This window comes from Callorhinchus milii, unplaced genomic scaffold (assembly GCF_018977255.1).
Source record: "Callorhinchus milii isolate IMCB2004 unplaced genomic scaffold, IMCB_Cmil_1.0 Scaffold12, whole genome shotgun sequence".
Lineage (NCBI taxonomy): Eukaryota > Metazoa > Chordata > Chondrichthyes > Chimaeriformes > Callorhinchidae > Callorhinchus > Callorhinchus milii.
In genome coordinates this window covers 8,925,329-8,940,113 of record NW_024704753.1, presented here as the reverse complement: position 1 = coordinate 8,940,113, position 14,785 = coordinate 8,925,329, and the positions used below count along the sequence as shown (strand labels likewise).

Here is a 14,785-nt window from a genome sequence, read left to right as displayed (position 1 = left end):
AAGGCCATTCACGGCCTTGCTCCCTCCTACCTCTCCAACCTACTATCCCCCTACCTACCTGCCCGTACCCTCCGTTCCTCCGGCTCCGGTCTGCTCCACGTCCCCCGCCCCAATCGCCCTACCATCGGTGGTCGGGCCTTCAGCCTCTCAGCCCCAGGCTCTGGAACTCTATCCCCCAGTGCCTTCGCCTTGCTTCCTCCCTCTCCTCCTTCAAGGCCGGTCTCAAAACCTTTCTCTTTGACCGAGCCTTCAGCTCCCCTCTCGACTCTCTTCCCCCTCCTCGCTCCCTCCCTTCCCTGCCCTCACCCTGACCATTTCCCCCCTCCTCGCTCCCTCCCTTCCCTCCCCTCACCCTGACCATTTCCCCCCTGCTCAGGTCATGACCCAACTGTGCAGCGCCTTGGGACGTCCTCCTGACGTGAAAGGCGCTTTATAAATGGAATCTTGTTGTTGTTGTTGTCGCAGCTATCAAGCTACCGGCCCATCTCCAACCTCCCCTTCCTGTCCAAGGTCCTGGAATGAGTTGTCGCCACCCAGCTGCGCTCTTTTTTCTCCACCCATTCATTATTCGAACCCCTTCAGTCGGGTTTCCGTGCTGCCCATAGCACAGAAACTGCCCTGGTCAAGGTCACCAATGACATCCTGACCATCTGCGACCAGGGCTCCCTCTGCATCCTCGTCCTCCTCAACCTATCGGCAGCATTCGATACAGTCGACCACGCTATCCTCCTCCACCACTTGTCCTCCCACCTCAACCTTCAAGGACCTATCCTTGAGTGGTTTAGGTCGTACCTCTCCCACCGTCTTCACTTTGTTTCCACGAATGGTTTTTCCTCCAGCTCCGCACTGTCTCGTTTGGTGTCCCTCAGGGCTCTGTCCTCGGTCCCCTCCTCTTTACCCTCTACATGCTCCTCCTTAGTGACATCATCCGCAGACATGGGGTTAACTTCCACATGTATGCGGATGACACCCAACTCTTCCTTTCCTCCTCAACTCCATGACCACCGATGTCCTGACAGCCTGCCTGTCCGACATCGAGTCCTGGATGAGAGACAACTTTCTTCAGCTCAACGTGCGTAAAACTGAGGCCCCCCTGATTGGCTCACGTCAGTGCCTCCGCACCTCAGGCGCTGACAGCATCAGCATCCAAGGCCGCACTCTCCACCTCTCAAAGCCAGTCAGGAACCTTGGTGTTCTGTTCGACCCTGAGCTGTCCTTTCTCCCTCATATCCGCTCCACAACTGGCACCGCCTTCCATCACCTCCGGAATGTCGCCAGACTACGGCACTACCTCACCCCTCACGCTGCTGAAACTCTGGTCCACGCCTTTATCACCTCAAGGCTGGACTATGGGAACTCTCTCCTCGCCGGCCTTCCCGGCACCTCCCTCCACAATGCAGGTCATTCAGAACTCTGCAGCTCGTGTACTGTCCCGCTCCAGGCTTCGGGACCACATCACTCCCACCCTCGCTCGCCTCCACTGGCTCCCCATCCCCCAGAGGATCGAATTCAAGATCCTCATCCTCACCTACAAGGCCATTCACGGCTTTGCTCCCTCCTACCTCTCCGACCTTCTATCCCCCTACTTACTTGCCCGTACCCTCCGTTCCTCTGGCTCCGGTCTGTTCCACATCCCCGGCCCCAACCGCCCTACCATCTGTGGCCGGGCCTTCAGCCTCTCAGCCCCTAGGCTCTGGAACTCCATTCCCCAGTGCCTTTGCCTTGCCTCCTCCCTTTCCTCCTTGAAGGCCGGTCTCAAGACCTTTTTCTTTGACCGTGCCTTCAGCTCCCCTCTTGACTCTCTAACCCCTCCTCGCTCCCTCCCTTCCCTCCCCTCACTCTGACCATTTCCCTCCTGCTCGGGTCCTGACCCAACTGTACAGCTCCTTGGGACGTCCCCCCGACGTGAAAGGCGCTCTATAAATGGAATCTTGTTGTTGTTATTGTTTAACTTTAAACAGAGCTGGTTAGGTTTTCTCACCTGCTTCTTATTGAACGTCAACAAGACCGAGGCTCTAATGATTGGCTTCCATCAGTGCCTCCTACCTCAGGCGCTGACAGCATCACCATCCACGGTTGCACACTCCACCTAGCTAAGCCAGTCCAGAAACTTAGCGTCTTGTTTGACACACAACTGCCCTTTCTACCCCACATCTGCGCCGTGACCTGCTCTGCCTTCCCCCACCTCCGCAACATTGCCCGACTCCGCCACGGTCTCACACCGCAGGACGCCGAAACCCTCATACATGCTTTCATTACATTAAGGCTTGACTATGCAAACTCATTGCTTGTCGGCCTCCCCAACTCCTCCCTCCATAAGCTGCAGATCATCCAGAACTCTGCAGCCCATGTCCTCTCCTGCACCAGGTTCCGTGATCCTATGACCCCCATCTTCGCCCGACCCCACTGGCTTCCCATCACACTGAGGATACAGTTCAAGATTCTGGTCCTCAACTTCAAAACCCTCCATAGTCTTTGCCCCCCTCCTCCCCACCTCTGCAACCTCCTAACCCCCCACCATCCTGCTCGCACCCTCCGCTCAGCAGGCTCTGGCCTGCTTCACGTTTCCCTCCATTTCCCCACCCTCTGGAACTCCATCCCGCAGTCCCTCCACCTTGCCCCTTCCCTTGCCTCCTTCAAGACCCATCTCAAGAACCTCCTCTTTGACTGGCTTTCGATCTCCCTGCTTCCCCCCCAGCCGTCCAACCTCCCCAATCCCAACCCCCAGCACCGATCCAAAACTCTGACTGTCCAGCGCCTCGGGACATCCTCCCGACATGAAAGGCACTACACAAATGTAAGTTTGTTGTTGTTGTTATTAATTCCTAATGATTCCTATTTCTATTTTTCCACTTATTTTTATATAAGCACCTCCTTCCCCTTCTGACCGAATTCCCGCTCTCACCAAATTCTTTCACAAAGTCTCATTCTGTTGCTACCTCACTCCTTTCCCAGCTCACTCTGTTGGGTTCTCTGCTCAAAATCAAAGGGCTTCCTTTCTTGTAATCTCATGAGATCTAAAGTTTGCGCTTTCATTTTGGATATTGTGCAGAAATCACTAACAAAGTGCATTTTGAAACTACTTTATTGGTGTGTGTTTTTTACCACACTTTACAAGAACCATCACATAAATCCAAGCCAGTATGTCTGTAGAACACATGATTTATTGCAGATAACTAACTCTTCTGGTGTAGTTCACTGGTAGGGTTCATATCACCCGGTAATTGCTGTCTGACACTTGTGTTTATTCCTGTTGAAGTCAAATAACCTTTTACGAAAGAAAAAAAACAGTGAAGCAGTTTGAAGACAAAACATTGAATATTAAAAGTGAAACCTTAAAAAGAAAGGCAAGGCTGAGAATGAGTAAAATTTCATAACTTTCAAACTGGAAATGTTAAAATAGTTAAAAAGATTTTTTATACCTGACGGAAATCGTTCTTGCAAGACCATCACTAAGCTCTTTGACCACACCAGAATTCATCCTGTGAAAATATTGAATAGGAATGGGCAAATTAAGTAGTTGAAGAATGTTCAGTATAAGATTGATCAAAATGAACCCAATCAACAACAACAACTCGCATTTATATAGTGCCCTCCATGCAGGGTAGAGTCCCAGAGTTTTTTAAAAACATTTTTTAAAGTAAATTTGATTAAAATTACAGATCATTTATTGCGATGGTTTATGTTGTACCTTTTATTTTTAGAATGAGATATCTAACTAGTTTAATAATAACAATAATAATCCTTGCATAGAAAGACAGGGGAATTCCTCCTTAGGGCGAGGTAAGCAGGGTCTGGCTTGGTCTGGCTCCAAGGTGATCTGCTTGGCAACTGAATGTTGGAATCGCGTCAACCCTCTAGTGCAGTCCAGTTCCTGAGCCAGGTGGGTCCATGGTAATCCAGGACACTGCTGATGACAGACCAGCCACACTGCCTCATTGGCAGGACTTCACTAGGAGCAGAAATTCTTCCACTAACTGTTAAACCTAATAGGCAGGTTGGTTCTACCTGGAAAAACAGTGGGAAGCTTGTCAGACAGTGCCTTTAATGGAAAACTATGTGGTTTTAGCTGGTTAAACATCAAAGGTACCTCAATGTACACTCTTGAGGTCCTCAAGATTTGGCTCTTGTTAATACTTTCCATAATTAGGTAAGCAGGATCTCTCCCTCTAGGAAGAGAGTGCACATTACTGACACAAGGACATTCCCATGTATAAGTGGCAGGCTGATGTGGAACTCTCTGGTTTGGATACTTTTAGGTACGGTTTCTACATGTGCCAGTCACATAGCTAACTGGATAAAGGAATTCAATTTGAAGCATATACTTACGGTTCTCTCACGAGATCCATAGAGTTCTAAAACCTCTTCATAGACACATCCTTCAACAAAGCATTCCTCATGCAGAGTCAGTGGTTCCTTATCTTCACTTTGCAGAAATTCAGAAGCTGTTGATTTCTCAATCGAAGCTAGGCAAGGCCACAGGATATTTATTGATGGACGGAGAAAACCACAGAAACTTGTACTTATAGAATGCCTTTTACCAGGATAAAATGTTTGGAGTTTCACAGAAAGGAGTTGGACACCGAGCGAGAGAGAATAGGGAGGCGGCAGATAACTATAAGCGTGGTTCAAAACGTAGGTTTTTAGGTGGGTTTAAAATATAAAGTGGAAATACACAGAGAGATTTATATAGCTACTCTAAGGCCTGATCATCAAAGATTCAACGATAAATAACATTCATAGTCTTACCGTCCTGGCAATTGCAGCCAGTCAGCATCAATGCTGACAAAAGGAGAACACCGAATGACAGAATGAGCTTCATCTTAGTTTTGAACTGTTGTGTGGTTGCAGTTCAAAGTCAGGACTCTTATAGAGCCTTAGACTGGAAACTTTATGGTGTGGAAATAATCATTTTTCTGCCAAAATAAACACATCATGGGTGGAGTTTTCCTAAGTGAAGTGTTGATTTGAAACTAATAGCACGGCTCCACATTTGTTTGGTTGGTCAAGGTAAAGCCCCATTTGGAAATGGGACATAGTTATTTACTCCAAGCTCCCATCTCTGGTGCGAGTGGAACAGGTTTCACTGAACTAAATGTTCTGATGAATAGTGAGATCACATTTTAAGATTCAAAATAGATGAATGCAAAGTTTTGTCATAGATACCTGTTTTTCCAATCAGCACGTCATATTTGGAAGAGATTCTTTCTGGTGAAACCATCATTCAATGGTTAAGGCTGTATGTCTGGAATGTAGTCATGAGGATGGTAGAAATACTACCATGCATTTCACCCTGACTTGTACAGCTCACCATTTGAGGACTTTCTGGTACCTGCTAGTTATCTAATAAGAGCTCAAACCTGTGCTTATGTTTTGTGACGAACGAGTGATGATTTTTCTTGGAAGGGAAGTAAGCAACTTATTGCCTCCTTCAAGTCGGTCTCAAGACCTTTCTCTTCGACCGTGCTTTTGGTCTCCCTCCCACCTCTTTGCCTTCCCTCACCCCTACACCCCCCTCCTCCCCCATGCTCAGGCCCCGACACCTGACTGTTCAGCGCTTTGGGACATCCTCCCGACGTGAAAGGCGCTCTCTAAATGTAATTTTGTTGTTGTTGTTATTTTGGGGCTGAGTTAGTTCCAAAATCTTCTATTCCCCTGGCAATTTAAGATTAGAATTGAGTTGATCCTCTGAGGCTCTCTCACGGTGCTCCAGGGCATTGTTGATGATGTACCAGCCAGCCTCGCTAATCGGCTGAACTTGGAGGACCGGACCTGTCACTGGGGGCTGGGATTCTTCCCTCTTGGCTCTTGATAAACCTGCAAGAGAGAAGCTTGCCCGTGTTCCTAACCGAAAACTGTATGATTTTAGCTGGTTAAACTCCTGAAGTACTCCCCAATGAACTCTCTGGCATCCACAAACCTTAGCTTTTGCCAACCTGCACCTAAATTCTCTGGAATGATGTAAGTAGGGTGTGACATTCTGAGCAGCAATTGCACACTCCATACTAAAAAACATACTTAAGTGGAGCTCTCAGTAGTTTGGTTCTGAGACCCTTAAATATGGTGATAGGTTTCTCCCTGTGTCAGACACCTGGCCAAGAAAAAAATGGACAAGTGCTAAATAATAATCCTTGTATTTGATATAGCTCCATATCACGTCTTTGAGGTGCTTAAAGTGCTTCACAGGATATACTGTAAAATGAATTGACTACACTTTGTGGGCAAAATGCATCAGCCAATGCACAGCAAAATATGTGAAACACCGTGGAGGAAACAATTAGAGGAGAAAATTGGCAATAGAAAATAAATTTCAACAAAGAACAATACTTCGGATTAAGAAAATTGTGTGTTAAAAACTCCAATGTACAAATTGGAACTAGAGACTTTTAAATAACATTCTTTATTAGATATACATAGAAAACTATTTTTCTGATGCATTTTGAAAAAGCTAACAATTTACTTCTGCGCCAAAGGTGATTTTGACTTTCCCTTTTGTTTGGAACAACTTGACAAATGGGTTTTGCAAATGTCAGGTGTGCAAACAGAGTATTTCTCCCATTAAAGAAAACATTCCACCGAAGAGATTCTGTGCAAAAATTTCCAGTTAATAGAAAAGCACACCACATGTGTGTAAACAAAACTCTCTCCCATTGAAGAAAAACTTCATCCAAAACATTTTGGAAATTTCCACATCGTCATGTCAATGTGCTACATAATAATAATAATCCTTGCATTTGATATAGCGCCTTATCACGTCTTCAAGACGTCTCAAAGAGCTTTCCAGAATATACCGTAAAGTGAATTGATTGTGGGTGAAACACGGCAGCCAATTGCACACAGCCGTATCCCACATAACGTCATGGTTTGAGTGACCAAATTTTAAAAAATTATTATGTTTTGGGAGAAATTATGTGGGCAGGTAGAACTTCCAAATGGGCAATTTGTAAATTGTTTACCACTACATACTTTAAGCACTCTGAGACGCTTCCCCACGTGAAGGGCTCTATACAAACGCAAGTTGTTGTATCGTGCATTGATCAATTCTTTCAAATTCATTTTCAATGCACAAATCAGGAAAGTAATGTGTTGAGCTTTCAAGTCAAAGCAGATGTGGATTGTAGCAATATCCAGGAATCTCAAGCCCCAAAATAGAATCTGTCTGTTCAGGTTGATGTTAACGATCCATGAAACATTTTGAAAAAGGGGAGTTTCTCCTGGTAAAGAACCCCTCCAGAGAAAATTGGCGACTCACTTTCTGGCTATTTGTGGGGCTTTGATCTGCAAAAATTGACTACAGCATGATCTGTAGAACAAGAAGTTGCACTTATATAGTCCCTCCAAGCAGGGTAGTGGCTAAGAATGTTTAACAGTGGTGGAGATTCCTTTGCAGCAATTCCCTATGAAACGCTGCCCAAAGGATTATTTGTATATCCATTATTAAATTTGAAGTACACCAAACAATATTTAAACACAGAATGTAAAATATGTATAATATTTATTTAAAAGTTATAAGTTACAATGATAAAAACCTATAGGTGGCATCAGTATAGTCAAATACATGAACTCTTTCTTTTTTTTAATAATTAGACTCAGTAACCATAGCCTGAAGAATTCATGGACTGTATCTGAATTCTGTACATTTTACACTCAGAAATATTAACAACAATTTCAAAGAAATTCAAAGTCCATTTCAGGAAGAGTGCTTTGAAAGGCGTCAGTAATATGTAACTTTGTTTACTCCAGCGATGTGATAGGTATAACTTACCCAACAGTCAATACCCGTTCAACTTGCAAAAATGCCAAAACATAAGAGATAGCAATGGCAAAAAGGTTGAATGGCAAAAGCGGCAAAAAGTAAAAAGAAAGTTGTTACCACCAAAACAATACAAATTCACTTTTTAAAAAATGTTTCTCAGCTAAACTTCTTTACAACTCTGCCAAATTGAGGATGAGTAACCTTTCATTTCAATCCCACCCCCATCCCCACCCTGGGAATCCATAATATGAAGAGATCAGAGCTAAAAAGTGATGCTTTATATATGTTTTCAAACTCACAACTTCTGCTTAGTAACTTCTTTACAGTAAACCTGATGACTCTATCCTCATGTTGCTTCAGTGCTGAAAGTGAGACCATGTATTACAGTGAAAGTCAGGACATTTTAAAAATGGTGACCGATATTGCTATTTAACCCTCCAATCCTGAATTTACAGAACCAATTCTATTTTATCCAGTAGTTTTGAGCAAGTTAAACATTTATATCAAAAAATGTCAGAAAAAACATTCCTCAAGTTTTTAAAAGGGGTAAATCAGAAGTTTGATTTCTCCCCAACATCTCTTTACATCGCTGTCAGTGACATAGTTTTTTTGAATCTGACATTGCCCCGTCCTATGCATCTATGTTGTGAATCAATGTAGTTATGTTATACTGTTCTGGAATTACAAGGCATTACATTATTGACTTTTAGCCTATAGCTCCAATTCCTGTACAGCTTTTGGTTAACTTAACTCCTATCTGTATGAATCTGTAAGGTGCAAGCTTTTACCATTTATCTCACATTTTTTTGGCTGGATGTTAAGACAAATATTACAATATCTACACAAAATTTATGATGATGCAAATTTCCATTAGGAATGTTTACATTCAAACAATACCAGTGTTTTGGCTAAACTGCAATTCGACAAGAGGCTTACAGTTTCAGTTTAATGCAATCAGCCAACAAGGTAAGACAAAGACAATCCTCACCCTCCCATTGCTGTCCCAGGGAACATTTGTTGGATCTCGCTGCCTGGCGAAACAACACTACTGCAGCACTGAAGACCCATTGCACAAAACTCTTAACATGCAACACTGTCTATGTGCATCATTACTATCATCATTATTGTCACGCACAATGTTTGAAAGAATAGAATTTGCTCAAGTGCAGTCCACAACATAGGATTCAGCACGTGGTGAAGAATGTAGTGTGTTGACAGGTCACTTTCTCTCATGTTAGTAAATCGCATTCCAATTCCATTCAGATTCACATTGGATTCAATATCTGCCTTTATACAGCATCTTTACTGTAAAGTAACACTTTGTTTTAAAAAATATTTTCACCAAGTTAAGTACAACCTTCATCTAAGGTTCAGTGAGTGTCTGTACAACAAACATTCTTTATCACTGGAAAGACTGGCCATTCTATCCAATCACTGTGGAGGGAACACTTCGCATATCGTCATTATCTCAAATAAGACAAGATTGTTAAATGAACGCTATTCACGATGGCTTAGCAAATCAGTCCAAGTGGAAGTGGTGCTGAGCAGAGTCAACCATTCAAATGTAGCCAAGCCAGGCAGCCTCCAAATTACCCGAACATCTCTTCCATGCTGAATGTGGATGTTCGTCTCAAGTTCTCTTTGACTTTAATGAATTCAGGAGCATTCTCTTGTTTCTCCCCTATTCTCTCCTGCTCTCTTTCAATCTGAAAGAAAACAATTATACGAAAATGTTTTACAGACATATTGCAGAGGCTTTGTCCATTGTATGCTATAACTGAACTATAGGATGTGGTTCTTGTACATGCTAGAAGATACAACTGGCATAGAAATTGCTCAAAAACCAATCAGAGACTACTGATTTAAGTCAAACCTATTCTGTCATCTTCAAGCTTCTTGTCATTTTATGTTTGATAGCAGGTTTGAAAAGGAGCTATTTACACCGTAGTATGCTGTGACATGGTAATTATTACCATGGTAATTGTATAATATCTGAAGAAAATAAATGGTGTTTATTTTTTCCCTCTTTCTCCCTCCTCTCCTACAGGTATTAAATCCTGTGCAAGTTGTTGTTGTTGGCTCTATCTCAAATGCAAGAATGATTATTATGGTATTATTAAGATCATTCAGAATTTGGGGTAATTTATAAATTCAGTGAGAAAAAAGATACCAACAAAAGGCTACAAAGAGGAGTGTGATTCTAAAGCACTGTCCAGATCAAACCTGCTCTAGTCTTTGTTGCCTTTTCTGGAGCTGAAGTTCAAAGGGAGACTTCATTCTTTGTGCCTCCTCTTCTTCCTTTTTCTGCCGAATCAACTGATCTCTTCTTCTGTATTCCAGCACTCGTTGCAGCTCTGGCTTGTTGTCAGTGGTCAGGCCTCTGCAAGCAAATACAATCATAGATAAGCTGGCTGGTTAGAGGGATAGGGAATAATAAGTCACAGGACATAATAATATGGAGCCACAAACAATCCAGTAATTACTCATGATTAATGTTAGAATAAGCAGAGCTTCAGATTGATGTATTCTGTTACAGTTACATATGTATTATTTGTCAATCCACAACACAGTTTAAATTCAATAGCTCCCTTATTTCAACCATACACTTCAACTCTCTTTCCCAGAATCCTGTTATGCTTCCCACTTGCTTCTCATCGGTCAATGTCAAATTGCCAATTTAGCCTTAAGGCAATATGCAACAACACAGACATGGCAGTCCAACTCCAACCGGGAAGCTTCAGGGAAAAGGAGATTCCACTGCAAGTAGGAGGATTTAACTTTGGCTAACATCATCTGCCTAGAGTCACTTCACAGAGAACGTAAGGAGATCTTAGGTTAATTCAGTATGATTTACACAGCACTTGTGATTTACACTTGTCCTCTTCACTGGTGGATAGACTCAGGTTTGAGCTTGAACATTACCCTATTCAACATGAACCTTGACTTCCATCTGGGATAGGGTTTTCAGGATTACAATTTTCTTCTGGGCCATAAAATACATTGCCCTAATGGTGTGAGGAAATCACCCCCCCAAAAAAAGAGTTGCTGGTACTAGTTAGAATTCTCTCACCACCTCTCTCTCTCCTCCCTTACCCCCTCTCCATCCCTCTCTCTCCCACTATCACTATCTGCAGAGGCAGCAACCGGCTAAGGATCACAAAAACATAGAATTTGGCCCATCGTGTCTGTGCCAGCTCTTTGAAAAGAACTATCCAATTCAATCCCACTCTCCCGCTCTCTAGCGCTGCAAACTTGTCCTCCCCAAACAATTATCTACTTCTTTCTTAAAAGATAAGTTGTTATCGGCTTCCATCACACTTTCAGGGAATGCATTCCAGATCTGAACAACTTGCAGTGTAACAAATTTTCTCCTCACCTACCCTTCTGTTTCTTTTAACAACTATTTTAAATCGGTGCCCTTGGTTTACCGATCCACCCGCCAGTGGTCATAGTTTCTCCTTGTTCACCCTATTGAATACCCTCATAATTTTGAAAACTTCTATGAAGTCTCTTTTTAACCTTCTCTGTTCCAAGGAGAATAATCCTAGCTTCTCTAGCCTCTCCTGATAATAATAATAATCCTTGCATTTGATATAGCGCTTTTCACGTCGGGAGGACGTCCCAAAGCGCTTCACAGAATACACTGTAAAGTGAATTGACTGTATATTTGTGGGCGAACGCGGCAGCCAATTGCGCACAGCAATGTCCCACAAACAGTCGTAGATTGAAAATGACCAATTTATTATTGTTTTTGGTTTTGGAGGGATTATTATTAGGCTCTGTGTGGAGTAAGGAAACTTGCCCAAGGTTTCGCCCTCTGCCTGGAATTGAACTCAGGTCTCTCGCTTGCAAAGCGAGTGCTCTAACCACTGAGCTACAGGACTCCACCATAATTGATAATTGAAGTCCCTCATTTCTGGAACCATCCTGGAAAATCTCAGTGGTTAGAGCACTCGCCTTGCAAGTGAGACACCTGGGTTCAATTCCAAGCAGGGCAAAACCTTGGGCAAGTTTCCTTACTCCACACGCCTAATAATAATCCCTTCAAAAACCAAAACCAATAATAAATTGGTCATTTTCAATCTAAGACTGTTTGTGGGACATTGCTGTGCGCAATTGGCTGCTGCGTTTTGCCCACAAATATACAGTCAATTCACTTTACAGCATATTCTGTGAAGTGCCTTGAGACGTCTAGAAGATGTGAAAAGTGCTATATCAAATGCAAGGATTATTATTATTATCTCCTTTGTTCCCTCTCCAATGCCTTGACATCCTTCCTAAAGTGTGGTGCCCAGAACTGAACGCAGTACTCCAGCTGAGGCCTAACCAGTGTTTTATAAAGGTTCATCATAACTTCCTGACTTTTGTATTCTGTGCCCTTATTTATAAAGCCTAGTATCCTATATGCTTTTTTAACAGCTTTGTCTACCTTCAATGATTTACTTATATGACCCCCAGGTCTCTCTGTTCCTTCACCCCCTTTAAGATCGTACCATCAGCTTCTATTGCCTCTCCTCATTCTTCCTCTCAAAATGCATCACTTCGCATTTCTCCACATTAAACTTGATCTGCCACGTGTCTGCCCATTATACCAGTCTGTCCCCTTGCAGTCTGTTACTATTCCCCTCAGTGTTTACTACTTTTCCTAGCTTAGTAGCATCTGCAAACTTGGAAATTGCACTCCCTATACCCAAGTCCAGGTCAGTTATATAGATTAAAAATAGCAGTGGTCCCAACACTGACCCTGGGGGACACCACTGCACACTTCCCTCCAGTCAGAAAAACAACCGTTCACCACCACTCTCTGCCTTCTGTCTCCCAGCCAGTTCTGTATCCGCTGCCACTGTCCCTTTAATACCGTGGGCTTCTATTTTGCTTACAAGTCTCTTATGTGGCATTTTATCAAACGCCTTTTGAAAATCCATATAAACTACAGCAACAACAAAATTACATTTGTAAAGCACCTTTCATGTCGGGAGGACGTCCCAAGGCACTGGACAGACAGAGTTACGGATTCGAGCTGGAAGTAGGGGTGGGGGAGGATGGAGGGCAGGGGGGTCTTGGGATGGGTTTGAAGGTGACGAGAGAAGGGGCGAGACGGAGGGACTGCGGGATGGAGTTCTAGACGGTGGGTGCAGAGTGGCGGAAGGCCCGCCCGCCAATAGTGGGACGAGCAAGGTGGGGGACGTGAAGCAGGCCGGAGCCCACTGAGCGGAGGGAGCAAACAGAATGGTAGAGAGTTAGGAGGTCGGAGAGGTAGGGGGGAGCAAGACCGTGGAGGGCTTTGAAGGTGAGGACCAGGATCTTGAACTGTATCCTCTGTGTGATGGGAAGCCAATGGAATTGGGCAAGGATGGGGGTGATAGGGTCACGGAGCCTAGTGCAGGAGAGGACACGGGCTGCAGAGTTCTGGATGATCTGCAGCCTGTGGAGGGAGGAGTTGGGGAGGCCGACAAGCAGTGAGTTTGCATAGTCAAGCCTCGATGTAATGAAAGCATGTATGAGGGTTTTGGCGGCCTGCGGTGTGAGACAGTGGCGGAGCCGGGCGACGTTGTGGAGGTGAGGGAAGGCAGAGCGGATCATGGGACAGATGTGGGGTAGAAAGTATTGTTGAGGGTCAAACAGGACGAAACCTTGGGCAAGTTTCCTTACTCCACACGCCTAATAATAATCCCTCCAAAAAACAAAACGATAATAGATTGGTCATTTTCAATCCATGACTGTTTGTGGGACACTGCTGTGCGCAATTGGCTGCCGCGTTCGCCCACAAATATACAAATGTACAGTCAATTCATTTTACAGTCTATTCCGTGAAGACGTAAAAAGCGCTATATCAAATGCATGGATTATTATTATTATTATTAAACAAGACCCCAAGGTTAAGGATAGGAGTGATGACAGTGGTCTTTAATGGGGTGGGAACAGTACCAGAGGACAGAGAGAGGTTGAGTAGAGGGGCAAGGAGGTGGAGCTGGAGGTAAGGAGAGGGGTAGGGATGGGTTCGAGGGAGCAGGTGGTGGTTCATGCGGGTTATGGTGGTGATGAGAGAGGAGGGGGAGACAGGTTCAAAGGTGTGGAGGGAAGGGTGGGTAGGGGCTGGGGTGGGAGGAGGAGATGGGGGCCCAGCCCTGTCCAGGTGTAGCAGATGCAGTGGCAGAGGCAGCTGAGCGGATTCCCTTGACTTTGGATTCGAAGAAATCCAGCATCTCCTCGCAGTTGGCATTTGAGGTGAGGATGGGCGAGGAGTGAGAGGGTGGGCGGAGGAGCTGTGATGGAGAAGAGGAGCCTGGGGTTGTCCTTAGTCTCCAAGATTGTCTTGGAATAGAACGACGATGTAGTGGAGGCGAGAGCAGAGCAGTAGGATTTGACATGGTCCAGCCAGATCTGCCGATGGACAGTTAGGTTTGATATAAGCCAGGTGAGCTCAGCAGAACATGCCTGGGCTATAAGGGAGGGGAGGTGGCTGGTGTACCAAGGTGATTTGCATGAATAGGATTCGGTTTGGGAAGAGAGGGGAGCGAGGGAATCGAGAGTGGAGGAGAGGGAGCTGTGGAGAAGAGTGACTGAGGAGATTAGGGCATTGTGGGAGGAAGCCCAGAGGGGAAGGAGTTCAGATGATTCCAAGGCAGCCGAGAGGGAGGTGGTGGGGAGATTTTTTTCCAGAAACTGCATCAACTGCACTACCTTCATCCACCCTCTCCGTTATTTCATCAAAAAACTCTCAGGTTTGCTAGACATGATTTGCTTTTAACAAATTGGCTGTCTCGGTTGGCTGTCCTTTATTAACCCATATTTTCCTTAGTGAAATTTTATTTTGTCCAGGATTATAGTCTCTAGAAGTTTCCCCACTACTAACGTTAGGCTGACTGGCCTGTAGTTTATCCTTCTGCCCCTTTTTGTACAGGGGAGTAACATTTGCAACCCTGCAGTCCTCTGGCACCACCCCGATTTCCAAGGAGGATTGAAAGATGTGGCCAGAGCATGCGTTTTTTCCACCCTTACTTCCCACAGTAACCTACGAGCATCCCG

General features: G+C 44.5%; 1 protein-coding gene and 1 long non-coding RNA gene across 3 annotated transcripts in view; both read right to left on the bottom strand.

Annotated features, from left to right (window-relative positions):
- Positions 1–3,143: 3,143 nt before the first annotated feature.
- Positions 3,144–4,808, bottom strand: LOC103179755. Its single transcript, XR_488011.1, has 4 exons — positions 4,750–4,808; positions 4,330–4,466; positions 3,423–3,482; positions 3,144–3,268 (listed from the first exon to the last, which is right to left on the bottom strand). It is a non-coding gene; the product is annotated as an uncharacterized LOC103179755 (long non-coding RNA).
- Positions 4,809–7,478: 2,670 nt separating this feature from the next.
- LOC103179756 (protein FAM107B) overlaps positions 7,479–14,785 on the bottom strand; it is a 64,852-nt gene continuing 57,545 nt past the window's right edge. For both annotated transcript variants that reach the window (XM_007895152.2, XM_042339796.1), the window contains 2 exons: positions 9,980–10,136; positions 7,479–9,462 (listed from right to left, as the gene is read on the bottom strand). In XM_007895152.2, the coding sequence (XP_007893343.1) occupies positions 9,346–9,462; positions 9,980–10,136 (274 nt within the window). In that variant the 3' untranslated portion in view covers positions 7,479–9,345. The remainder of the gene's footprint in view (positions 9,463–9,979; positions 10,137–14,785) is intronic.